This window comes from Pipra filicauda, unplaced genomic scaffold, assembly GCF_003945595.2.
Source record: "Pipra filicauda isolate LSUMZ 115617 unplaced genomic scaffold, ASM394559v2 scaffold176_size3548034_pilon, whole genome shotgun sequence".
NCBI classification, from domain to species: Eukaryota; Metazoa; Chordata; class Aves; order Passeriformes; family Pipridae; genus Pipra; species Pipra filicauda.
Genome location: NW_024104283.1, coordinates 3,515,885 through 3,541,944, shown reverse-complemented (window position 1 = coordinate 3,541,944; position 26,060 = coordinate 3,515,885). Strand labels below are relative to the sequence as shown.

The following is a 26,060-nucleotide window of genomic DNA, read 5'->3' as shown; positions in this document are numbered from 1 at the left end:
GTAGGCAAGAAGTATAGAAACAGTTTGACATTGAATAGCTAGAACAGAGCACAGCCTATAAATCAGTTCAGATAATCACAGGGAACAAAATTAAGCTATAAGTTACATCTAGAGTGTCCAGAGAGAAATTACCACCTGCTTTCCTTCTTAATATTCATGTAGTTTTACATTGTTTATTAGTTTATAAAAGAAGTGTTTGAGACAGTATTACTCTTTTCATGCTAAACATGCCTATAACACTAAAGTTATTGGTCCTTTACAACTTCATACATGACACTTGAGTAACCTTGGGCCACTCAGTACTTTTTCTTAAGAATAATACTAATTTCCAATAGATAGATTCTTCTCTTTCAATTAAGTTTTAAAAAACTAGTGTATATCTATTTCTTGTATACAATACATTATTAGATTGTATTGTACAATATTTTATTTGCTGCAGTACGTACATAATCTTTCCAAGAAGGTTTTTCAAAATAGTCTTTTGCTATAACTTTAGTTTCCTGTGGACCTATAATTAATCTCTACAGGATCCTAGGTCATGTCCAGGAGCAAATAAAGGATTAGGAATTTCATTTAGCAAATTTTGTTTGCACACCAGCACTAGAAATAATATATTTGGGAAAAGACTATTTTGTTGGATAGTTTTAGCCATAAAACCTAATGAACTGAGTTGCATGGAAGTGCTTTTGTTCTCCCACAGGAAGCAGAAATGCCATCTGTGTCACAAGACAGCTTTCTGCAAGCGACAGCTTTGCTTATCGCACATTCTTTACCGGTTTAGTGGTGGATTTGGCAGTGCTGGATTAACAGTTGGACTTCATGATCTTAAAGGTCTTTTCCAACCTAAACGGTTCTACGATTTTGCAGCTTAGCTGTTCTAGACCAGTCTTTCTGTGCTGAGACAATAGCATCTCTACATTTTTCATTCTTTCCTTTTTTTATTCCTGAAGTTAAACACATGGGCAATAGCACCTCCCAGTTGCACTGTGGAAAATTATATGCACAAGAAATACGAAACTGAGCTTAAAGAAAAACATAACGTGCGAGCCTGGTGGGAAGGTACATTACAACAGCATTTCCGAATGACCACTTTTTCACTTAATTTCTAATTTGTATTTTCATACCGTTTGGCACATTTCACACCATATTCCTGAACTGTGAATTTGGGGAAAATAAAACGCTTCTCATCGCACCACTTTTAGCCATAAAAGGTAATAAACTGTACTGTATGGAAATATTTCCAACTCGGGATATTCTGTGATTCGATTACTTGTTTTCCCACACAAGGACTTCATTTTCGGTCTTTGCTGAGTCTCCTGTGTTTGAGACCCTGCAGCTCCTCACAGGTTCACCCTCACTACAGCGGCTGTCTGAGCAGCTCACCACCTCCACAATTCCCCGATCCCCTCACACCCCCCCGCGGTCCCTAATGGGATGTTCCACTTGGGGCGGGCGCCCGCAGCCAAGGCAACGGGTGGGACGTTCCACCGCAGGAACTCAGGGGGCGCGGCTTCCGGGCGCCCACTTCGAAACGGCAGAGCGTCGCCGGCCCCGCCATGACGCAGTCGGTGGTGGTGCAGGGTAAGGAGTCAGGGTGCCCAGAGCCCCCCGCCGCTACACCGTCCCCGTGCCTGAGCCGTGTCTCTCCCCTTTGCAGTGGGACAGTGCGGGAACCAGGTGGGCTGCCGGTTCTGGGACCTGGCGCTGCGGGAACACGCCGCCGTCAACAAGGTAAGGGCACCGCTACCGCCGCGGCTCCGGCTGCCGCTGGCCCGGGGCGAGCGCCCTCGCCGTGGGGAGGCAGCGGTGCCCCTGCGCTCCCTTCCGCCTTCGTCGCTGTGACTGCAAAGCTCTGTGTTTGTTTGATTAAACTAAGGCCGCTTCACTGTGAGCAAAACTACCCCCAGGTTCTTGTGCCTTTTAACTAGTCATGAGTTTTAACTGCCAAGAGACCTTGATAAGTCAGAGGGCTGGGCAATCACCAACCGTATGAAGTTTCAGCAAGGGAAAGTGCTGGATTCTGCACGTGGGATGGGACAACCCCAGATGTGTGTACAGACTGAGGAATGAGAGGCTGGAAAGCAGTGCCACGGAAAGGGACCTGGGAGTCCTGGTGGATGGCAAGTTGAATATGAATCAATATACCTCCCTGGCAGCCAGGAGGGCCAACCGTGTCCTAGGGGGCATCAGGCAAAGCATCACTAGCTGGTCGAGGGAGGTAATTGTCCTGCTCTGCTCTGCACTGTGGCAGCCTCACCTTGAATATTGTGTGTAGTTTTGAGCAGTGCAACATAAAAAAGACATTAGGCTATTGGAGAGCGTCCAAAGGAGAGCCACAAGATGGTGAAGGGTTTGCAACAGAAGCCATATAAGGAGTGGCTGAGGTCATTTGGTCTATTCAGCCTGGAGAAGAGGAGACTGAGGGAAGATGTCATTGTGGTCTACAACTTCCTCATGAGGCAAAAAGGCAGAGCAAGCACTGATCTCTTCTATCTGGTGACCAATGATCATGGCTAGGCTTTGCGAACGAAGATTTGGGAAGGCTCTATCCACATTTGTTACAAGCACGCTGGTGGCTAATAAGGCCAATACGAGACAGACATGTCCGATTGCAAAAGGCACAGCAGAAGGACTCCTTAGGTGGTATATTCTGCAAGGCACGATTCTTTCTGCCTTGTATTTTCTCCTTGAGAGTGATCCTGCGTGTGTTCTCAAAGGAAGCAACAGCGTTATAGATGGTGTGTCTCCAGGCCTCCCAGCTGGAGGCCAGAGTAGACCAGTTATGTTGATCAATATGGCCAAGGCTGAGATGTTGCTTCAGGGAGTCCTTGTATCTTTTCTTCAGGGCTCCTCTCTTGCGGCAGCCAGTGGCAATTTCACCATAAAGCAAGATCTCAGGGAGGCGGTGGTCCTTCATCCTGGAGACGTGCCCTGCCCAATACAGCTGTGTTCTCAGCAACATGGCCTCAATACTTGTGACTGCTGCTTGTTCTAGAACAGACATATTGGTCACATAGTCTGACCAGTGGATGTTTAGGATTGTACGGAGACAGCGTTGATGGAAGCGTTCTAGGAGATGCAGGTGGTGGCGGTAGATGACCCACGATTCGGAGCCATATAAAAGAGTAGACAGCACAATGGCTCTGTAAACACTGATCTTGGTACTTTTCTTCTAGTGTTTATTACGCCATACTCTTATGGAGTTTTCCGAAAGCACTATATGCCTTTGCTAACCTGTTGTCTATCTCTCCCTCAATCTTACCATCCAAGGAGATGAGGCTACCTAGGTAATTAAACTGCTGGACTGATTTAAGCTCTGATAGGACCCATGGGAATGTCCTGAAGTTGTGTCAAGAGAGGTTTAGGATGGCTATTAGAAAACGGTTTTTCACCCAGAGGGTGGTTGGGCACTGGAACAGGCTCCCCAGAGAAGTGGTCATAGCATCAAGCCTGACAGAGTTCAAGAAGCATTTGTGTGATCCTGTCAGGCACATGGTGAGACTCTTGGGGTGGTCCTGTGTAGAGCTGAGTTGGACTTGATGATCCTTGCAGGTTTCTTCCAGCTCAGAATATTCTGTGATCCCTAATTCCGATCAGCTTTCTCCAGCCTTTCCACCTTGAAAAGCCCAGGATGTCTCCCTACAGCCAGGCATTACCAGGTTTGAGGCAGTAAGTGACAAGAGAGGACTGTTCAGTGTGAGTTCTTTGCCACTGGCAGGAAAGCAGAAGGACAGCCCCCCAAATTCCACTGTTGTTCTCCATTTTAGCTTGTGCTGTAAAGTTGCCATACAACTGTGCTAAAGAAAATAGCACTGTGAAGAGGGCATAGGATTGTGCTGAGTACCTTGAACAAAATCACACTTTCCTTGCTGTGACTATAAAGATACTGTTTCCTAGTTAACACAGTATATTAACAGATAATGATGAGGAGTCTTCAGTGCCTTCTCTAGAAGCAATGGGTGAAGTTCTTATTGTGTGTGGAGAGTCTTTTGGTTGTAGTGTAGTACAAAACAGTGTCTTCCAAATTCTCCCTCACCAGATCTTGAGTATGGTAAGTAATCTGTAAATAATAATGTTAAAGTATTTTAACTTGCCAGGTCTCTTTAGCTTTATGGCGGGGTAAGTAATTTGCGTGCTGTCTCTCAGCAGGGATTTTTGGAATCACTGATGCAGTGTGATATGTTTTCCTTTTCACAGAACTTCATGGGCATTGAGCCCATGATGAACTGAGTATTGTGTAAGTGATAAACTGAGTCAGCTAAACAGCAGCTATTTGATTTAATAATTGCCTTGGGATCTTCAGTAAGCCACTACAGTTGTCTAATCTTGTGCTGAAAAATTAATTTTCTAGTTATGTCTTCCTGTCAGTTTTTAATAACAACCTGATTTTTCAGTGAAATGTTCTGTTTAGAGCTGACTAGAGCTAGCTGGATTCAACATAGATGTTTACTCTGTTTTGAGTGGTGAGGTTTGACAAGTGACCTTCAGAGGTCTCTTCCAACTTAAATTATTTTATGAAAAAACACTGAGAATTTTTGACGTTACACATCATTTTGTGTTGTTTCCTTTTAGAAAGGAATTTATGATGAAGCCTTAAGCAGCTTCTTTAGGAACGTAGATACAAGGTAAGTTGTCTTATCAAGAAGCTCATGAGTTTAACGCAGTGGATCCACACTTCAAGTGTCTTCTCTTAACCTAAGTAATAATTTTCTTTTTTTCAAGTCATACTTAGTTTGTGCTAGGAAAAGATTTTGCTTTTTTGTATTCTTCTCTAAACTTCCATTTTAAGTATACTAACTTCAGTAGTTAAAGATGTTGAAAGTTTGGATTAACCAATTCATATCTTAAGAGCATTCAGTCATCTGTTATCTGTCTAGTTAGAAAAATCCTTGCAATTTGGAAGAATAAAATGTGCACTTGGATATTGCTGTTGTCTTTAAATTAATTAAAAAGGATTTGACCAACCTCTTTTTCCTTCCATCATATGACAAGGTTATAGTACAGCATGTGATTTTAATTAAAATGGCATTGAAATACAAACTGTTTTATCTCAAATTTTACCTCTTTGAAAGAACAATGCAAATGCATTGAAGTTTATGATTGCCACTCCTTGTGGGTATTTCCTGGAATAACTTTTTTTTTTTTAAACCAAGAAAATTTGATTGTAAAAAATGCCCATGTTTCTGTACAAGCCTGATGAAATCATCAAATTTTTAGTTGGGAGGTTGACTGCAATAGAAACATCTGTTTTCTTTCTGAGCAACTTGGTCTAGTGGAAAGTGACCCTGCCCATGGCAGAGGGGTTAGAACTAAATGGTCTTTAAAGGTCCTTTCCAACCAAAACCATTCTGTGATTCTAGGAACATGGAGGGTTTTTTTCAGCAATTGAATCCAAGTGATTGAAGGAATGGTCTCTCATGAAAGATCACAAAGACAACAGGAAGAAAAAGAAGTGTTGTTTTGGAGTTGGGTTTTTTCCTCTTTGAGTTTTGTTAGTCCCTGAAGAGAAATAGAACTTCTCTAGGTGTATTTAGTGCTGCTATAGCAGACTCACATAGGTGTTGTGTAGGCTAGAGGAATCACATGAGTACTGGAGGCTGCTATGAGCTGTTCAGCTAATGAGAAGTGTCTGGAGAGCTTCTTTGAGTGAGAAGATGGAAAATCCTGGAAGAATTCAGCGCAGCCCCATACTCTTTTCCCCTCATTTCTTATGGGACTGAGTAGGGTCAGAACACTGGCACTGTAGCAAATTTTAGCTGATGTTTTGGGAATATTATTGTGGTTGAATGTAGAATGGTCTAATACATACTTTAGGCTTGGCCAGCTCCCAAATCAGGTAAATAACTGAGGGGAAAATTAGATCCATCTCCCAGTATCCCTGCCTTTTTTCCCCTCTGTTCAATATAGTTTGGCCAGACTGGAGTATCTCATTTTTTGAGTGCAGAAGCACCAGCATTCGTTGTTGAAAAAATATGATTGTAGCACAATGCATAGTCTCCTATGTTGGCTCATTACAACCAATCCTGGGAAAGAAGTAGCTATGTCATCCCAGCATGATTTCTGAACTGGTAAATCTTAATAGCAAAGTAAGTCAAAAAGTGCTGTGCTAGTGCAGTAACACGGGTTTCACACCTGAGCAGAAGTACAGTGTCGTAACGACCCCCACTGAAAACCTTGTGGGGCTGCTTGGTGCGCTGTGTTCAATTATGTGATGCAGATACACATATTACATGCTGATAAAAGATAATCCTTTCAAGTTCTGGCAAACTGTAGAATTCCCGTAGAATTACCCTGAGATTAAACATTAAATACTTCTCTTTTCAGCTTCTTGAAGTAATGCTTAGGCTATTTCTGACTGAGGTAGTGTCCTGTAATTGCATTACTTCCGGGAATTGTGAGGTCTTTCTTAGCAGTATGTTCAGGGTGTTTCTGTTTGTTTGCGTTGTCATACTCCTTTGAACACAAAATATTAAAGAGAAAATTTTATTATGTTATGTATTTTCTCTTACGAATCTGAGCTTAGATTTTTCTGTTACTGTTTTTTTTTCAGAAGTGGCAGTGATGGTCCTGGTATTTACAAAGGAAAAATCTGCTCTTTAAAAGCACGAGTAAGGCAATCTATAAAGGTCATTCTTTTTACATTGCATATTTACGTCCAACTGTGGGAATTTTCATAAAGTCCTTAAAATTGCATACAGGTTTAAATACTGCCTTGAATAGTAGAATTTCTAATAGTAACTTTCATGGTTCATTCAAGTAATACAGTTTGCTGCCAGTCTTGTTGAGTAATTTAAATTGTAATTCCAATAAAATGATTGCAGATATTAGTAACTAAGTATTTATTTGAATTCTCTAAGAAGTGGGTTTCCTTAAGCCACTTTAAATGATTTAAGAAGCAAGAAAACTTGAAACAAAATATTTTAAGGTCTTCATTTCTGTCACGGGAAAATATTATAAAATTTTAACAAAATGTCATTATCTGAAATGCTGTCCTATTGAGCAACTTCTGGCAAATCAGCTAAGGTTAATCTAGTTGGTGTCCTAGTTAACAACTGGGAAAAAAAAAGGTTTCTCTGGAGCAGAGTAGAAACAGTATACCTTTTATATTGTAAATAATTTTACCTTTCTTGGTGGGTTATTTCAAGGGTGGTTTGCTTACTGACTGAATTTTAATTCTTTCTCTTCTCAAAGGCACTGTTGATTGACATGGAGGAGGGTGTGGTAAATGAAATTCTGCAGGGACCATTGAGGGATATGTTTGATAGCAAGCAGCTTATCACAGATGTTTCTGGTTCAGGAAACAACTGGTGAGAACCTCTTCAGAACACATTTCTTAGCAACTAATTAGATGGCATTTGAAAAGGGAAATGATAACCGTAGCTTTCTGTTTCATTCTGCACCTGGGGAGCTGCAGCATTTTACCAGCAAACTTGGAGTCACTGTTGCCTGGAGGAGGGCTTTGAAAAGGCTTTTACAGAACAATAATTTTGCTGATACACCATTTTGTGTATTTTTTTCTTCCTCTTTTTTGATTTTTGTTTCAAAAGAACATGCTTTTTATTTTTGTTTCTTTGGTATTCAACTGCTTCCATTGCTCAGTCTAAGCCATAATCTAGTTTGAGACTGTGCAACTACTGTGGAAATGAGATATATGAACAAATACATTTCTCATTTCTAAGCACCACAGAGTCTGGCTTTGTGCGTCTAAACTACGTTCCCAAAAAGAGAAATTCAGAAAAAGATTGATTAACATAACAGATTGCAAATTTTCATGGAGACCCTAATGTGCCTCTAATAATATTCGGTGCATTACAGACTGGAAAGCAAATCATCAGCAAATGTGCCAAAAGGGAGGGCAATACAGGGAATAAAACATCCTGTAACTTCACCATCTAGCAGGCATGTGTATGGAAAATGAGCTGTTTGGGTTTTTTTTTTAATTACTGGTATCATTTGACTTGCATAGTACTCAAAGGAAGATCAGTACACATTTTGCATAGGGGTATCCTTATTGTTAAGGAGTATATAATTTTCATTTCATTATTACAATTAGATCATCCAATGTGGGAGTTTATTTCCTGATCGGTACAAAATAACAGTGCATGCTCCAAATGTGAACTTAGTGCTGCTTGCATCCTCAAAATTAAAACCATATCCTGACTCCCATATTCTCATTATGTAGACACAGCTTGGAAACTCTCACAGATGAGATGTTGCACCCAGCTTTGGACTCTGAAGTCTAAACTGTCAAATAGAAGGAGATAAAATAAAAAATTGAAAGATTGATGGAATATTTTTCTAAAGTACTTTTTATATCCTCAGGGCTGTAGGTCATAAGCTATATGGCTGTCAGTACCGGGAAAACATTGTGGAAAAGCTGAGGAAAACCGCAGAACATTGTGACTGTCTGCAATGTTTCTTTATAATTCATTCCATGGGAGGTGGTAAGTAATGTCTTTATAGTGAGTATGGTTGCAGTAGCCACAGATGAAAAACATGTATCTTGAAAAGAAGATAAACATAATAATTCACATTATTCAGAATGTGTAATAAAAAAAAAAACACAGTGGACCTGTAGTGATTTATTACTTATTTTGTTAGACCACTAAGGAGCCCTAATGTGTTACCCAGAGCAAAAATGCTGCTAAAATTTTAAATGTGATGCAATGGATGGATCAAGGCAGGTACCAAAGACAAATAAACTCCTCGGAATTACTGACCAGAAGAAGGGTCAGTGGCCTCTGAACACTGATGTCATTGTTGTAATCAAATTGCTTTTAATCATGGGGAAAGCGTTTTCTGAAAGGCTTGAAGGAGACTTCAAATGTTGCTTTAGAAAAATTTTGTTTTTCTGTTTTCCTTCCACATAATTCTCTTGAATCCAATCTAGTTGCTTTGTTAGTAAGTCAAAAGGGAGAATCCTTTGCCACTAAGCCTTCCTAGCCCAGAAACCTGGGAGCAGCATGTATTATAACTGGCTATGATGTGGAAAAAGACACAGAAAATAGCTCTAAATATGAAGCAAGAGCTCTGTCAAGGGCCTTTTTTGTGGCCGTTTGCTTAATTTCAGAGACCCTGCAGATACTGTTTCTGTTATTGCAGAAAGTTGCTGTCTTGTTCATAAGAATAAATTGTCTGCCACTGAGAATGTAGCTGCAAATTCAGAAAAAGATCACAGTTCAGTTCTCAAATTTGAGCTCACTGCTGTGTTCTTAGTGATAATGAGGAAAAAAGCTTGTGTGCTGGTAGAAAGGGATGGTTCTGTTTTGACTGGAGAATGAGAAAACTTTATAAAGAAACCCTAAAAGGAAAGAAGGTAATTGTTTGGGGCAGTTCAGTGCTTTCAAGCAAATGTTTTGTTTCAAAATCCAAATAAAAATTTTAAAATAAGAAATAGAAATGCTAACTTGGAAAATGTTAGTTACATAATAGGACTTTTTGGATTGCAGAAATTTTTGAGATTATATACTTCATCCTGAGTGGTATACTGTGGAAAATACTTTTTTTACTTAGTTATTTTCCTGTCTGGTAAAAACCTTCCTACCTTAAGTTACATTTGAGTAGCCTCCACTGTCAGCCAAATATTTCAGAAAATATTCATTAACATATATAATCGAAAAGTTGTATGTCTCCAATATGTGAGTCTTAGGGCCTAAGATAACATGGGGAACCTTAACCTTTTATCTTCTCTCATTCTGTTTTCGTTCATAATTAGGGACAGGATCTGGTCTTGGAACTTTTGTACTAAATTTGCTTGAGGACGAATTCCCAGAAGTGTATAGATTTGTTACTTCAGTTTATCCCTCTGGTGAAGATGATGTTATTACTTCTCCATATAATAGTGTTCTGGCTATGAAGGAGCTTAATGAACATGCAGACTGTGTGTTACCAGTAGAGAATGAAGTAAGAATTAATATTATATTTCTGTCAATTTTTTTTAATTAGGCTGCACAAATTTCTCCCTTTTCTGTATTGATTTGAGTACCAATTAAAGTAATAATTAAAGTTCTAAGTCGCAGGCTTTTGAAATGAACATGAGTATCACTAAAAAGTTGCTCTGCATCTTCAAAGTAGTCTGGAGTGAATTTTTTGTCTTTTTCAAGGTAAACATTAAAAAGCTTCTATTTACTGAGAGAGGGTGTCTTCTTTTAGCAATCATTTTGTGCATAGTATTAATAGAGTGTTGCAAGAGAAATGACAAACCACTCCAGATTCCAACAGACTTAACTGTGCTGATGAGGAGATAGGCTGATAGGAGAACCATAGGCATACCTGACCTTGCAAAGTACTAGACCCGTTTGAATCTAACTTCGGTGACTGTCTTGGTATTTGTTTATGAAAAAAGCAAGAGAAAGTGATATATAGTTAGAGAATATATTTTTCGTTTCACAGGCATTATGGAAATTTAATATTCATTTTTAGAGGATAAGGATTTTAAACATTTGAATAGAATTCAAATTTCTGTGTCAAGCTTTATACATACTTGTGACATGTAAGGAACAGGCTTTTAGAAACACTTCAGTCAACTGGAATTGCTCAAAAGTTGGACTTAGATGTATCAAAGGAATAATCTTTGAGCTAATAGTACTTAAAAGCCAACAGGTTTTTAAGATTAATAGAAGTGAAAAATTGGGGTACTGAATTTGAAAGTTCTTTGCTCAAGACTTCTTTGCTTTTTTTTTTCTCTCTTAAAGTCTCTGTTTGATATAGTTAATAAAATTAATCAGATGATCAATTCTGGGAAACTGGGGTCAACCGTGAAGCAAAATAGCTTGGTAACATCAAGTACAGGCAGTGTAAAAACTCTCCAAGAGAAGCCATTTGATGCAATGAATAATATCGTAGCCAACTTGCTGCTGAACCTGACAAGGTAAAGTTACAGGTTATTCCTCTATAAAAAAGTGGTATTGCTGGAGGTGGTGTTTGCTGCAAATATGCAGACCTGGATCAACTTGAATAATATAAATTGATTTTCATTTGATATGAGTCTTCTCTTTTTAAGAATTGGTTACTAAATGCTGAGGTATTTGGAAGTATTCAGATTGTAGTGGTGTTGCTTTAGCCATGACAGTCTTAAAACTGAAGTAAATTTGTAGGCAGAAGGTGCTCAGTGGAGCCCAGAAAGGTTTGCCTTTCTAGCGCAGTTGTATTACTTTATAAATACTGTCAGATCATTTTTGCTCCTAAATGGTCTATTACTGCAAGAAATATACTTCTGGAGTATTGGCCTGGTTTTCTTTTAAACAGCTTGTCAGGAATGCTGTCACACATGTTTTATTATAGCTTGTTTAGTAAAACTGGTATTAATTAACTGGTATTAGTCAACTATGTCCACATACTGAAAAACAGTGCTAAAGACTGCAATTGGGAAACAAGGTCTTATTCTTGATGATTTATTGTTCTTTAATGAGAAGTATAAGTAAATAAGACTTAGCACTGATTCTGCCAGATGTGAAAGTTTTGTAATTATACGTGAAGGGTTTCTTGAATACTGTGTTGTTTTACTGTTTTATTGTACAGAACAGTTGAAAAATAGATTTAATGGAGGTTGACATTATAGAAGTGATTTCCTTGGTTTATAATAGTTTTATAATGGTTTTTTAATTTTCAGCTCTGCTAGATTTGAAGGTTCCCTGAACATGGATCTTAATGAAATCAGTATGAATTTGGTTCCATTTCCTCGACTTCATTATTTGGTTTCAAGCTTGACTCCTCTGTATACGTTGGCGGATGTTAACGTACCTTCTAGAAGGTAGGAAAAAATATTATGGGAGTTTCACATTTAAAGCTTAATTTCTGATTCTTCCGTAGTTCTTGTTAAAAAATTCCATTTTGTAGCAAAACTAAGGGTGGAAGTTCTAAAACTTTTAAGTCTGCCACATTTTCAAATTCATCCTGTTGATTTTTGGAACATCTGTTGTCTCTTTTCTCTGTAATGGTTGAACCAGTAAACTTGACATCTTTTTAATCTCTGTTGGGAAATGTTTTTGTTGGAAAAATTTATTACTTAGAACCCACACCACAAGTTCTTTTGAGTAACAGTTTGCACTTGACTGACAAAATACTGTAAAGACAAACAAGGAATTAAACTAGACTCTTTGGGAAGTAATGGCATCTTAATTGAGTCTGGAGGTGCAATGTGCCTATCAACTTATTGTAATGATAAGCCAACACTATTGTAAAGTTCTTTGAGGTATTTATCCCTCTGACGTAGCAGAAAAATAACCAGTTAAAATAGATTTTACTGGATTTAGTGAATTAAGTTCAATCAGCTAGAGGTCCAAATGATGATAGAAGCAACTAAAGGTAAGTGATGAAAGTATGCAAAGCAGAGGAGAGGGCAGGACCACCCCTATTCTGTGATAGCAAGTTGTGACAATCAGTTGTATCTGTTGAAAACATTCCTTGAGGAGACAGTACAGTGCTGGGGGAAGGAAGCATACTATGGGGAGATGCTCAGTCAAGGATGTCTCAGAATGAAGTGGGAACAGTAATATTTTTGTTTCCTTTATTTAGTTATTTTTTTTGTAGTAGGCAGATTGTGGCAGAGGTGATATAAGAAAAAAGAAATAGAGGTGATGAATGCAGAGAGTTTGAGACAAATGGAAAGAATAGCTTAGATGTTGTGGGTCCACAGGAACGTCAAGACACCATCTTTGGTATCCCACAGTACAGTGAAACTTGCTTAAGGAAGTGAAGAGAGAAAGAATATGATCAGCAGTCGTGCCTGATAAAATTAGAATAAGTAGACAAGTATGTATAGTCTGTCTTTTTCTAAATCATTAATCCAAATCAATACTGTTCTATGATTCGTTGATCCTTTTAAATAATGAATTGTAATAGGCAGGTAACCAGTTCTGTAAGGGTCAGCAGCACTTTGATATTCCTTGTCAGATCCTTCACAGTGAGATTGTCCACTCAAATTGTCATAAGACCTTGTAACTATTGACCTCAAATTGCCTTTATAAAGGCAACTTCTCTGACTCAGCAGTGGCTTGTAACATGAGGGAGAAGAGTAAAAAATGCATCCAGTGTATTTTTAAAAACTTGCAATGCCAACATATGTATGTGTAAAAGTTTGAATCTTTTTTCTATAATTTATGGTCCCAGGTTAGATGTACCTTTATCTCCAGAATTTTATGAACTTTCAAACCCTGCAGGTGGGTGTTCTGAAAAGCTTTTGTATCCTACTTTAATAAGAGTAGGTAACTGTTTTCTTTTCACCTAGGTTGGATCAGATGTTTTCAGATGCATTTAGTAGAGATCATCAACTAATTCAAGCAGATCCAAAGCACAGCCTCTACCTTGCCTGTGCACTTCTTGTTCGAGGAAATGTGCAGGTTTCAGACCTTCGCCGAAATATTGAAAGGTTTGTAATACCACACAAAGTAGTCATGGGAAACTGTTGTCAGTCATCCAGAGCAGTCCCACTTTTCATTTGAAGAGTTTCAATACCAAATCAGTTTACTCAGAAATATTTTTCTGAATTTTAGAAGGGAAGAAACTGTAATTAACTTATGCAATGAGTGAGAATAAGTCACAGCATTCCTGGATTTTCAAATAAAGGAAGCTGACTAGATATCCCTGTACTGCTCCTCCCTTTCTCAAAAATGCAAAAGAAAGCAAAACCCAACCTTCCAGGGGTCTCCTGACAGTAAAGGATATTGGAGAAGTACGTTCTGTAGTAGAAATTTTTTTTTTTACTGAACGGAAGATATCTCTCTTTCATAGTTACTGTCATGTAGATAGGAAATCATCCTTATTTTGACAACTGTATTGTTAGCACCCTGGTACTACCTTTTACACTATTGAGCTACACAGATATAACAGGAAAGGCAGGCAAGCTTCACATACAGAAGGGAGTTTATAGGCAGACAGGGAAGCATGGGGAAAATTTCTGAGAAGCTAAAGCATTTAACTTATTTCAAAACTACAGGTCAACTGATTGTCCCCACACAGTATTAAGCTAAAGCATTTAACTTATTTCAAAACTACAGGTCAACTGATTGTCCCCACACAGTATTAAGCTACCCCTTTCCTAAATTTCAGAGCGCTTACAGTCTCTTTTATAGAAATAGGTACTTGTAACTTCATCTTTCAAATCCTGATACATTAAATTAACAAAACAATATTGGTGTTTGCAATTTGACTTTCAAACAGACTCAGTGGTTTAGTCTGAAGTCTAAAATGTCTTATTCACAATGATAGTTATAACTGTCCTGCTTTGTTCTGAAAGCTTAAATGTTAACCTTTTCAGATTGTTAGTTAAGACAGAAAACTTAGCCTTCATGTTCTTTACATTCCTTAGATAACTAAATTTTTGTGTCACAGGTTAAAACCTTCTCTGCACTTTGTCTCCTGGAATCAAGAGGGCTGGAAAACTGGTTTGTGTTCAGTACCTCCCGTGGGCCATTCCCATTCACTTCTGGCTTTAGCAAACAACACCTGCGTAAAGCCAACTTTCATTGAACTCAAGGAGAGATTTATGAAGCTCTACAAGAAAAAGGTGCAACTCTTATTGTTGTAATATCCGTAGTCACTAATCATTAGCATCTTGTGTTATTGGGAAGCAAATCTTAGTATGGCAAAGGGACTGCTTAAAATTAACAGCCCAAGATTTTTATTTATGTTACCTGAAAAGGAGCCATTCCAACAGCTGCTTCTTAAAAAGCGTAAATCCCTTATTAATCTGTACTACCTGGCAATATCACAGAATCATAGAATGGTATAGGTTAGAAGGGACCTTAAAGGTCATCTCATTCCAACCCCCCTGCAATGGGCAGGGTTACTTTCCACTAGACCAAGTGTTTCAAAGCCCCATCTAGCCTGGCCAGGAACACTTCCAGGGAGAGGACATCCACAGCTTTGCTGCGCAACCTGTTCCAGTGCCTCACCACCCTCTAAATAATTTCTTCCTCATATCTAATCTAAATGTTGATTCCCACCAAGCTTTTCTCTCGCTTCCCTTCCTCAGCAGGACAGGAGGAATATACAATGAAAAGCTTGTAGGTCGAGATAAGGACAGGGAGATCACTCACCAGTTATTGCATGTGCAAAACAGACAGGGAATATTATTTTAATTTACTGCCAGTGAATAACAGAGTAGGACAGCAGGAAATAAAACCAAAACTGAAAACACCTTCATCCCCATTCCTGCCCTTTCTTCCCAGTCTCAGAATTTCACTCCCATTCCTTCTTTCCTGATCTTTGTGTCTGCAGGGCTGTTTCTCTCACAATGCCCTAAATCCAATCTCAGCTGTTGTGCATCCTTTTTATCCCTTCTTAATATGTTGTCACAGAGGCATTGCCAGCATCACTAATGGGCTCAGCTTTAGCCAGTGGTAGGTCCATTCTGGAGCCAGCTGGAACTGGCTCTGTCCCATATGCAGGCAGCTCCTGTTATCTTCTCACAAAAGCCACCCCTGCAGCCCTGCACTCCCCCTGCTGCCAAAACCTTGCCACATAAACCCAATAACGCTGTTTGTCCCCTAGGGTACACCCGACCAGTATGAAAAGATGGATGTTTAAGGAATCAGGAATATCAATTGTGATTGCATAGAGGATTGTTACTAAAGTTGTGAAGTGTTTAAACAAGGGGTGTCATGGTACAAGTCTTTAAGTCTCCTTTCTACAGTGCTTGCACTTCCCCCTTCAGTGCAGGCTAAATGGTACTTACTGAGCCAAAGCAATTAGGAGCCAAGAAAAATAATAACACTGAATTATTTTTTTTTTATTCTTGTAGGCTCACCTTCACCATTATCTGCAAATAGATGGGATGGAGCAAAGCTGTTTTTCTGAAGCTGTGTCCTCGTTGTCTGATCTAATAGAAGAGTACAATGAACTGGATGTGACAAAAGGTGGGCCTAGAACAGACCCATCAAGACTGAAGATAGCTGTTTAAAGAAGGAAGAACTGCTCTTTATTTTTTTGTTTAAAAAGAATGAAATACTTCCTAAGCATCCAGCGACTTCAGTTAACCAGAATGACTTGCAGCATGCCTGGCTGTTGTAATTCTGAAGTGGGACCAGGACAACGGCTTCCTCAGCTCAAGAGTTGTCATATTAAGTGATAAGCCCTGCCTGTAAGAAAGATTTGACAGCACCTAATTATAGCTGATATCAGTAAGAGCAGTAATCCTAACTGTGGAGTAAATTGACACACCATATGCTGTGAAGAGAAGGAAAAGAGATTTTAGCAGCCAAAAATGTAATTCTTTTCTCAGACTTTACAGTAAACTAAAGGTAGGCCTTGCTTCAAAGAAAGATCACCATTGCTAGATTTGGTTTTTAATAAGCAACTACGAAGAAAAGAAAAGCTTATGTAGTCTTTTCAAAGATGAAAGCAAGTCTCTAATGAAACTACTTTCTTAAGCTTTACAGTGGACATTTCAGAATGCTCTAAGCTATGTTCATCATTTTAATATTTTTGCTTCTATGTTGTACTTAGCTATATTAGAGCATTCTGAGTTGATACCAAAATTGGCAATATCAGAAAATTCCACAAGATAAATTTTGTTTCAAGTGTTATACTTGGAGTATTAATTAACATATTATTTTAATGACTCATTTTCCTGAATGCTGAGTTGCACTTAATAATGAGATAATACAGTATACCTCTGACCAAAACATGCACTTATAGTGAAGTTATATATATATGTAAAGAATTATAACGAGTGTTTGGAGAATAGAGTTTATAGGCTTGAAAGAAGGCAAGTAAAATAGATGTTTTAATATTTATAATTATCAGGGTAAGCAGCTTTTTATATTACAGTAAGAACTTTTACGAAATAGAACATACAGCTATTTCCAGTTGCTTACCAGCCTCGGCTGTCTTAAAACAGCAGGACTGTTTTAACATCAGAATGGATCAATGCAATGATTTCTTGAAGCTTGAAGTCCTTCTAGCAGAGTTGGAGTGGGTGTATAAGTAAGCACAATTTTCAATGTACACGTCCAGAAGCATTCAATAAAACATTGTGCTAGCATTTGTGGAGAGCATTTTTTAAGAAAATGTTCTAAAAATAATAGTTTCCTTGAAATGTTGCATCTATTATCTGCAGTTGCCCGCCCACTTTTTAGTCCTTTACACATGCATTGTTTGTATTCACAACACTAGAGGAACACTATCTGCTGCAAAAAGCAATCTGAGTTTAAAGTTGAATTCTTCATTTTCAAACAGCATTGATGTGTTTTACTGTTGCAGATACATAGTCGAAAAGGTTAATTTAAGAATCAGGAATGATAGATGAAGTATTACAGGGTAATATTTTTTTGTAATAGGTTAGAGCATGTTTGGGTTTTTTTTGTGGGCAGCATCTTGTTACAGTGAGGCATGAAGCTGTCTTGCTTTGCCTTTCTTAATTACCAAAAGTTCTTGTTTGGACAGTACTAGTGTTACATGCATCCTTCTTAAGAATGTATTTCCCCATATAAAAACAGTTGCATTAAAAAGATGCACTGTTGCTTGTGTTTTTCAGTGACATTTAAAAAATGAGTAAGTATTCACTTATGTTATTTCACTGCTTATACTGTTTATACTGCCACAGTATAAACACTGCTGTGGCAGAGGGTTATGCTAACTCTTCAGGGTGTGAATGTGCTTTTGCATTGTCAGTGTGTTACAGTCAGTGGTGTAACTTGTCATAGGACTTTGAGTTCCGAAAACATATCTCCTGGAGCACTGCAAATCCTCTGACATACGCATGACGTTATCCACATCATCTTCCACTTGAAGAAGCCTTCGTTGGGACACTCAAACTGTACAGTGATCATTTTGGACTTATTAGGTATGCAGCACCTCTTGTCCAAGCACACCCCACAGAAAGTTAGTCTGTAGCTTTGAGTAGTTGAGCATCCAGAAAAAACTAGCTTCTCTGCTCTTGGAAGCTGGAATGTTGGTTGACATGTTTTTCCTTTTGAAATCTTTAATATTAGAACAAAGAAAAGCCTGAGTTTTCTATGCATTAAAAACAGACCGTGTAAGAAATAGTTGGAACATTTACTTAGAAATATCTTAAAAGTTAGTCTGAAACTAACTTGGTCTGAAACTGCCTTATTTTTCCTTTAGCAGTCAACAAATAGAAAATACTTTTGGAGTGACTGTGCAGCACTAGCAACACATCTATATCAGGACATTACATTTTTTTTGCTTTAAATTGCACATCTGTAGTTTACTATTGAAGCCTGAAGATTGAATGTAGAAAACATAAGAGTTATTTTAAAACCCTTAAAAAAGAAAGAAGTAAATGTTTTATTAGTAACTGCTAATACATCCATTTTTCCACTAGCTCCAACATTTTGGTTTTCTATTAAGAAGTAATTTTATATTAGAAAATACCTTTATTTTCTTCAGCATATTAGTCAGACAAGGCTGGATGAAGCATAATCTCTTTTCTTTTTTCATCTCACATCTTCTGTTGTCGTTGGTCACTCTGCTGGATATACCTATACCACAGGTCCTGGAGCAGGGTGTCCAGGGAGTTGCCTGTACAAGGCACTTTTTCTTCAAGACTAGCGGTAAGGTTCTGTAAGCTAAGACAGCAATATATTATTTATGCAGCAGAACAGCCCCAAAAGGATGAATCGAAAATACAAGGATACGACTTTGATTTCTGTTCCTGAAGGTACTTCTGGAGGTAAACGCAGAAATGAGACATAAATAACATTATACAAAAGCCAGCTGAGCTGCTGTTAAACATTACTGACACTGGATACTCAGATCCTAGTAAGGACTATCAAATTGCATATGTTATATGACTCTCCAGTTCCGCTTAATGGAAATGTTATGTGGAGAGGGTTATTTGTGGAATTTTTATGGAATGTCCAGATTCTTTTTATTTTATTTCAGGCCAAACATAGCTTGTAAAGGGCTGCTGCAAAACATTAATGTTCATTTCTTTGTAGATACTGTGAAGACTTTAGGGTTTGTGTTGAGGAATAAAATACTCTAATCACCAAAAAGCCTGTTTTTCTGATGGATGACGCCTGAATTTGGTGGAGTACACTTAAAAAAAGAAATAAAATTGTAGTGGAAAAGTTCATGGTGAAAGTCTGCAGAAAAACTATGTGGAATCTGGACATTTATGTAAGAGCAGAGGCAGAATTACCTGAAATTGCCAGAATTGCTGTCAGCTTTCCAGAATACCTGGAAGTAGACAGCAATTTAAAGATCTCGTTGAAGCAAGCTATTTAAAAGCCTTTCACAGAACTGCAACAAATAAAGAGAAGCTAAATGGTCATTTATACTTGGTATATTTTTTAAAGTATGACCTGTTTACATCCTTATGTGTCTGAATTAGGTAAATTCAATTGAAACAGAAAGCTAGAAAACAAAACAAGAGCAGTAAAATGAAACTTAGCACTTATCCACGCTAACAGAAAAAGGACTTTTCAAAATAGATATTGAGCCATCCGTGGAGTTCATGACAAGTTGACATGATACTTCTGCTGGTCTGGGAAATGGAAGGGGAAAGACTTTGAAACAAAAATTTCAAGGTGTATTTCTTTAGAAGGTTCCTAAAGAACAGCATCCTTCAGCACATACAGCCACCACAGAGACAGGGTGTTAGGTCTCTGAACTGAGCCAACAGGAAGGATTTGCAAGCTGGGTGTCTTCTCTCAAAGTTATTCTGCACAGTTGATTCAAATTCTGGAATGAATGTTGGCTTAATACTGTTCTCCAGATATCTGAGATATATCTCCCCACAAACCCAATTGCTGTATGTCAAATGGTCAAATGGTTTGATTGCCATTGTTTTCAGTGTGTTCTCTCTTGAATCAGATTAACACTGTTTTCTAGAAAAGAAATCACTCTTCACTTGAAGTCAGTTGCCTTACCAAATGCATGTTTATACAACAACGTTAAGGACATTTCTCTTAAAAGGCTTTGATATTAGATAGAGGTATTGTATCATAATTTTGAAGTAAGGATTCTTTTTTTATTTTTACTGACTTGTATAACCACTGCTAATGTGTAAGAAGCTGTCCAAACTGAACTTCAGGTTTTGTAAGCAGGTCTGTTTATCTGCAGATTGACTTCTGTGCATCTACCTGTTTACTCAGCAGCCTTTGAAGGTTTTCTGATAAGCTTTGCAATCCTTTTAGTTTTATTTTATTGATCCATGATCATGATTCAAGCTGCCACCAAGTAAATGGCTCAGCTGTCTGGTACCCATATTGGTTGTGATGAAGATGACTTTCACCATGGAAAGCTGCACATGCACAGGGGAGGAGATGGCGCAAGCTTAGGCAGCTGTGGCCAGGGAAGGGCCAGGATAGCTGCTTCTGTCATGGTGCTTCCTTAAAGTGAAAAAGAAAACTACAGGGTTAGCAGGAGAGCAGGAATGAAGTTAAAGGGAATATCAACTGACCCTGGCAGTTGACAAGCATGGACGAGCTTGTGGATGTTTTTTATCAGACTGAATAGAGAAGAAAGTAAGGGGGAGTGCTGTCCTTACAGTGACCTCAAATTTGTCAGGAAAGCCACTAAGGCAATTTTTATCATTTTTTGCTTTCTATTGGAAGAAGAGGCCTGCAGCATGTTAATTTATGTATGTGAAAACCAAGACTCTGTACCACCACAAAGCAGGAGAAAGTGAGAAAGCTCCCAAGCTGCAAAATGGCTGTCCACCAGCATCTCTAATTGGGCTGATCTGATGAGTAATAAACCTCTGCAGAATGATGCTTTGCCCAATTCCCTGGTGACAGAAGCCAAAAGCCTTTTTGCTTTTCACATTCATTAGGTTTAGAGAAAAGAATCTGTGACCTGAGAGTAAGAGGGATAAGTGGGACAGAACAGTCACCCTGGCAATGGCCTTCAGTAAGAACTGAGAAAGTGCCAGTGCATTGCCTGCCTGGTTGCTGGAGCCAGGGACACTAAATGCATAAAGGCTCATGTACAGAAAAGTTTACCAGTGTGGCCAGGCTCACCTGACATTAGTCTGTAGTTGGTTGATTGAAGCTGCTTGTGCTGTCCTAGGCCACAAATAGATTGTCCAGGCTTCTTTCTGCCCGTGACCCTGGTGCAGGGACTCACTGCTAGTTTCGGTGTGAATGCAGGTGTACATCCAATTGCACCACTGACACACAGGCACTTATAAAGTGGGTTAGGCTGGAAGGTCTGCCCGTTGGGATAATAAACTCCATTGAGCTCACATCCTACAGCTACCAGATCTGAAAATGGTGAACAACAGTTACTAACACAGGAGGAGCACGTGGATCTTGCTTAACAGAGTGCTAAAATGTGGTGAGCCATAAATGTGGTCAGCTCTTTAAATCAGTCACCAACATGTCTGCCAATAACAGGCTTGTGCATGATGAACTGGTTTCACTAATGCATATGCAGGTAAGTTTAAAGCCAGTCCCAGCACTACTCTTAGATTCTCTGATTGAGCAGTCAGAGAACTAAATTAGGATAAATTGCTTAGCACAGAGCTGTACAGCACCTGCAAGCAGAATTTTCCTCCAAAACCGTTTACCTGCATGGTCCCACCCTCCTGCATTTCAAGAAGGAAACGTGAAAGAACAACTTACATGCACACACGCCTTTTTCATACCTAGGCTCGTCTTCCGAGTAGTCGCAGTAGAGACCTTTATGGGGGTCACAGACGTCTGCTTCATTGCAGGGCTCTCCTGACTGCTTGGCACAGACTTTACAGCAGCCACAGCCATCCTTCACCAAGCTTACCCCAGGGGTGCAGGCTGGCACAGGTGGACATCTGCATGGCCAGTGACAAACCTCCTTGCGCTGGTGGACTTCACCAGTTTCTGAAGGTTTATCTCCAGGCTGCACTGGTGGGCTGTGGAAAAACTTACACACAGTGGGATATTTTGAGCGCTGAATGTATTATGTGTACCTGGAATAGCATAAAATAAAGTCGAGGTGGAAAACACTGTCACATTGGATGAAGACACATAACATTTCTCATCTCATGGGATTGAAAAGTGAAAGGCTGTGAGTTTAGGTAAGAGGCAGAGGACCATCTTCATCCACTGTCATGGACTGAGGTGTTCTAACAGTGAGCCTGGCCTACTGCTTGCACAAAACACAATTCATTGGTCTTTCCTTTGCCTTCCGTAGAACAAAACCTGTAGTAGAACTGAAGTAGAAAAAACAGTGTTTTAAAGTAGGTGGTTTTATTTTAAGTATTCCTTCCTACAAACCTTTTATCAAATTAATTAACTTTTGATTCGTCATATAGTTATATAACCAGCCACAGTCCTGTGTGCCAGTTCTGGTGGCAAAAGCATTTTAAAATAATGAACCTCTTTTGAATGTTATTTTTCCTCTAAAATTTGAGTAGTTGTTTGGGAGTACGCATTATAATATTTACAAATTCACTTGTGCTACACACAAAAATTTAATCCTAATAAGGGAGGCTAGTAGTCATACTGAGCTTAATAGGTTGCTTTCTAAGAGTGTATTTATTTGCATGACTAAGTCCTCATTGAATCCAGGGCTTATGGAGCAAAGAGATTTGTATCAGCAGTAAGAAGTCGAGATCTAGCCAGAATTTACTGTTTTGCACATTCTGTCTCAGAATTCATGGGGGGTTTTGTTGTTTGGGGTTTTTTTAAGTGAAGGAAAACCTAAGTAATTCTTGACGGGTTTATTTTTCTGAGGCATGGGGGGAGATTTAAGTCAGCACAGAGTGTGAAAGGATCTATTTGAGACAACTATGTTCTATCTGCATTTTTTAAGAACTACATCTAAAACATAACAGTTTAGATCTTAGCATTAGATCTTTTCATGCTGCTGATTTCAGCAGAAATGCAGATCATGCTATATTTGTTCTCCACAGATGACCGGTTCCATAATGAAGTAGAGGCACATGCAGCACTTGGCCACTATACAACATAAGGCCTGGGAGCCGCTCTCGTCAAGCAGCTCTGACTGCCCAAAGAGCAAAAGAGCAAGACAAGATCCAGCCCCTCATCAGGTGCCAGTATCACCATCAAGCTTGTAGAAAAAAAATAAAATATGTAGTCTATATTTTTTTTCTAGGCACATGAAGCCCAACCTATCGGTTTTTCTCTGTTCCTCCAAACCGCAGGGCTCTACTGATATAGAAATCACCTCCAGCAGAGATACTGAGGGAAAGGTCATGAAGGGGTCATTCAGCTGGGTTTCCTTTCTGCTCAACTTTCAAACTGGAAATCTCTGCAAAATTCAGCATTTCATATGTCATAGCCCATGGAAGCTCTCACACTATAATTAAGCTGGCCTAATTGCATGCAGCAGTAAATGACCTTTTAAAAGCCTTTTTTCTAACACTAATTTCCATTTTTCATGGTCATTTACAACTATACTTACAATATCTTAATCCACAGCTACTAATGAAGCTCCAAAATAGTAGCTTTCAAGTTCCTTTGGCTGAATGATTTTTAAGATAGATATTAATTTACACAGGCAATTCTTATAGGAAATGAAAATTAAAGAATGTCGTGTGGCATTCCATGCAGCATGAAGAAGATAGTTTAATAAATGTGTAATTTTGCAAAAGGATTTCTTCTAATCCTTTCTACCTAAATGCAGCCATAATATAGAAGCAACTAACTTAAGTGTACTTTTTTTTAGGCAGCTAAGCATTTCCTATAAACCATAACATTAATTTGATGAAGATGTGCATTGAAATGTAAAGCTTCTTGAAGGATCATTATGGAAACAAGACACACAGGTGTACCTATACATTTAGCAGTATTCAAGACTGTATGGTCTGTTCAGGAAACGCTTCCTTGCTGTTTTTTTTCTTTTTAAGCAGAGCATTATATTATTATTATTATTATTATTATTATTATTATTATTATTATTATTATTATTATTATTATTATTATTATTATTATTATTATCCGGCCGTGTGCCAGCTATATGAGGTTATGTGGCTTGAATCAGATACCACATTTCAAAATGGGTATGTGTAGCAGGAAGTAATCTTACGTGCTTCAGCCAATATGTTTAATTTGTATTACAAATTAAAGAATGCTTTAAACCTACAGAATTCTACCTAAGTGATTTTTCTCTCTTTTTTTAGGATAAGATGTCAGCTGAAAGGTGTGAGACTACAAAGTTCCCCAGTAAGAAAAAACACCATCAGGCAAATATCTGACAGTTTTAGTAGTGAAATTACCGAAAACTTTGGTTTAGCTGAAAAATCTTGAAATATCTATTAAGTTACAATGAAAATGTAAAGTTTGTTTGTCAAGTTTACAGGTCAAATATTTTTCTAATTTGTGCTTCCCCAAGTTTCTATACCAAAGCTATTCACATCACAGAAGCCCCCTGCATACTTTTCCTGATCCTATGGTCAGATCAGAAAATGAGACCATTGTGTAGGTACCCTTCATGTGTTGTTTGTTTTCTTATGTGTTAAAGATTGAACAAGGTCAGTATGGCATAAATAAGCAAAGAGCAGAAGTAGGCAATGTATTATCACTAATGTTCAGTTTTCTTAGTCTGGCTCTAAATATGCAGAAAGTTAGCAGAGGGAGACAATCATTTGAAAATTCTTCATCTGACACTCATCTTGATCGTAAAGGACAAATTTTCAAAATTGAGTAAATAAGTAATGAAACTGGGCTTTGACGCAAATACCTTCACAAAAAGCTATCACTTAAAATTTTCGTATAAGAGATAAAGCATAACACAGCCCAGGTACCTTTCTCTTTGTAAAACTAGCCTGAAGTCAGACCACTGTGTGTATATATACATATTTGCACACACATATATACATAGATATATGGAATATGAGCATATATGGAATATGAGCATGGATGTTTACTTCCTTACTGCATCAGATAATCATTTGTGCTTAAATTTAAAAAAAAAAAAAAAAAAAAAAAAAAAAAAAAAAAAAAAAAAAAAACACAAGGTCACTGGCAATTTAAGCTTCCCTAACACTTTTTTTCCCACTAAATCATGTTAATGTACAGAGAGAAAAAAACTACCAGAATCAGGACTGATGCAGTAAATAAGCTGCAAATGAAATTTACTCAGGAGTAGGGAATCGCTGCTTATTCTTTATGAGGAATTTGCTTCTCTGAAATTTAATTTGTTGTTAAGCAAATAAAAACTTTTAACCAGAACAAGGTGAAGAAGGGAGAAATCTTTTTCTTCTTTTTAATGAACTTACCTGTTGCGTACAAGGGATGATGAAGATGGTGGGAACAAGGAGCCACCGCATGTTCCTGCACATTCAGAAGTGAAACTGAGAGATAGGGAACAGGCTGAGCTGTGTCAGAGGAAGCACTGAACACAAAGCTCTCCTCTGTCTCCCTTGCCAACCCTACTTTCCCCAGCACATGCACGAACACATACACGCATTCACACTTGAAATTCTCCACTTCATACAGAACCAGCTTCACACTGAAATTTCCAACTGATCTTCTTTTCTCTGCCCAGAGCTAGAATACAGATTTTCACACCCTGCTTGATCCCATCCAGCTGATTCAGCCAGACTTAATTGAGGTCGGGTGGGGTGACATCTGATTCTTGAAATCTTGCTGCTGGAAATGTAGTGTTATTATTGTCCTTAAATCCATATTACAAGAATTGCTGAAATCTGAGGGGCAGAGCTCCAAATACATGCATTTTTCGAGACAGAGAAAGAAGAGTTTCTCGAAATTTCTGATCAATTGTGCCTAACAAATCATAGCATAAAAATTAACAGTCAATACATGCTTTCTAAATACGGAAAGATAAACTATAGTGTGTTATAATGCTACTGCATGTCCTGCACTGCTTATTTCCATGGAATCCTACTGGGCAAGCCCAAACTATAATGTACTTTTCCCTGAAGTATGCACCTTGTCTTACGGCTGTGCCACCACTTAAAGATAATATTGTTCAAATCTTCAAATTTCCTCCCTCCTAATGCTGTCAAGGTGATGTGCTTGATTTTTAGGCTAAAAGGTGAGAGTCTCCAGGATAACATAAAACCCCCAGCCCTGCAGCATTGGTGTTGGTGTTGCCCTGGTGAATGCTCCTCCTCTCCTTTGCATTTGTCCTTGCTTAGGCACCTCTTGTGAAGCCCAAGCGTTACTAGGGGAGGCTGCCAAAGACCACAC

General features: G+C 38.5%; 2 protein-coding genes across 4 annotated transcripts; one reads left to right on the top strand and one right to left on the bottom strand.

Annotated features, from left to right (window-relative positions):
* The first annotated feature begins 1,507 nt into the window (after nt 1-1,507).
* Nucleotides 1,508-18,959, top strand: TUBE1 (tubulin epsilon 1). 3 transcript variants are annotated; one of them, XR_005562973.1, is made up of 13 exons: nt 1,508-1,581; nt 1,658-1,731; nt 4,573-4,625; nt 6,551-6,626; nt 7,192-7,307; nt 8,323-8,444; nt 9,716-9,903; nt 10,695-10,870; nt 11,612-11,752; nt 13,229-13,369; nt 14,332-14,506; nt 15,743-17,785; nt 18,455-18,959. XR_005562973.1 is itself a non-coding variant. In XM_039379800.1 (12 exons), the coding sequence occupies exons 1-12, from the start codon at nt 1,557-1,559 to the stop codon at nt 15,899-15,901; spliced, it is 1,428 nt and encodes a 475-aa protein (XP_039235734.1). In that variant the 5' UTR covers nt 1,508-1,556; the 3' UTR covers nt 15,902-18,959. The 3 variants fall into 3 exon arrangements, 2 of the variants coding, with proteins under 2 accessions (XP_039235734.1, XP_039235733.1); XM_039379800.1 differs by having other exon boundaries at nt 6,551-6,608; nt 15,743-18,959; XM_039379799.1 differs by having other exon boundaries at nt 15,743-18,959.
* CCN6 (cellular communication network factor 6) lies at nt 16,676-25,222 on the bottom strand. Its single transcript, XM_027742133.2, has 5 exons — nt 25,127-25,222; nt 21,531-21,807; nt 20,928-21,170; nt 18,337-18,530; nt 16,676-17,921 (listed from the first exon to the last, which is right to left on the bottom strand). The coding sequence occupies exons 1-5, from the start codon at nt 25,187-25,189 to the stop codon at nt 17,640-17,642; spliced, it is 1,059 nt and encodes a 352-aa protein (XP_027597934.1). The 5' UTR covers nt 25,190-25,222; the 3' UTR covers nt 16,676-17,639.
* Nucleotides 25,223-26,060: the final 838 nt, after the last annotated feature.

What these genes read in the sequence shown, in the direction of transcription:
- TUBE1 (XM_039379799.1), top strand. Translation starts at nt 1,557, where the DNA reads ATGACGCAGTCGGTGGTGGTGCAGG. An exon ending in TTTAGGAACGTAGATACAAG is followed by an intron (nt 4,626 to 6,550) that starts GTAAGTTGTCTT and finishes TTTTTTTTTCAG; the next exon opens with AAGTGGCAGTGATGGTCCTG. An exon ending in TGAAGCTCTACAAGAAAAAG is followed by an intron (nt 14,507 to 15,742) that starts GTGCAACTCTTA and finishes TTATTCTTGTAG; the next exon opens with GCTCACCTTCACCATTATCT.
- CCN6 (XM_027742133.2), bottom strand. Translation starts at nt 25,189, where the DNA reads ATGTGCAGGAACATGCGGTGGCTCCTTGTTCCCACCATCTTCATCATC. An exon ending in CAACTACAGACTAATGTCAG is followed by an intron (nt 18,531 to 20,927) that starts GTGAGCCTGGCC and finishes TTGCTGTCTTAG; the next exon opens with CTTACAGAACCTTACCGCTA. An exon ending in ATATGCTGAAGAAAATAAAG is followed by an intron (nt 17,922 to 18,336) that starts GTATTTTCTAAT and finishes CTAATATTAAAG; the next exon opens with ATTTCAAAAGGAAAAACATG.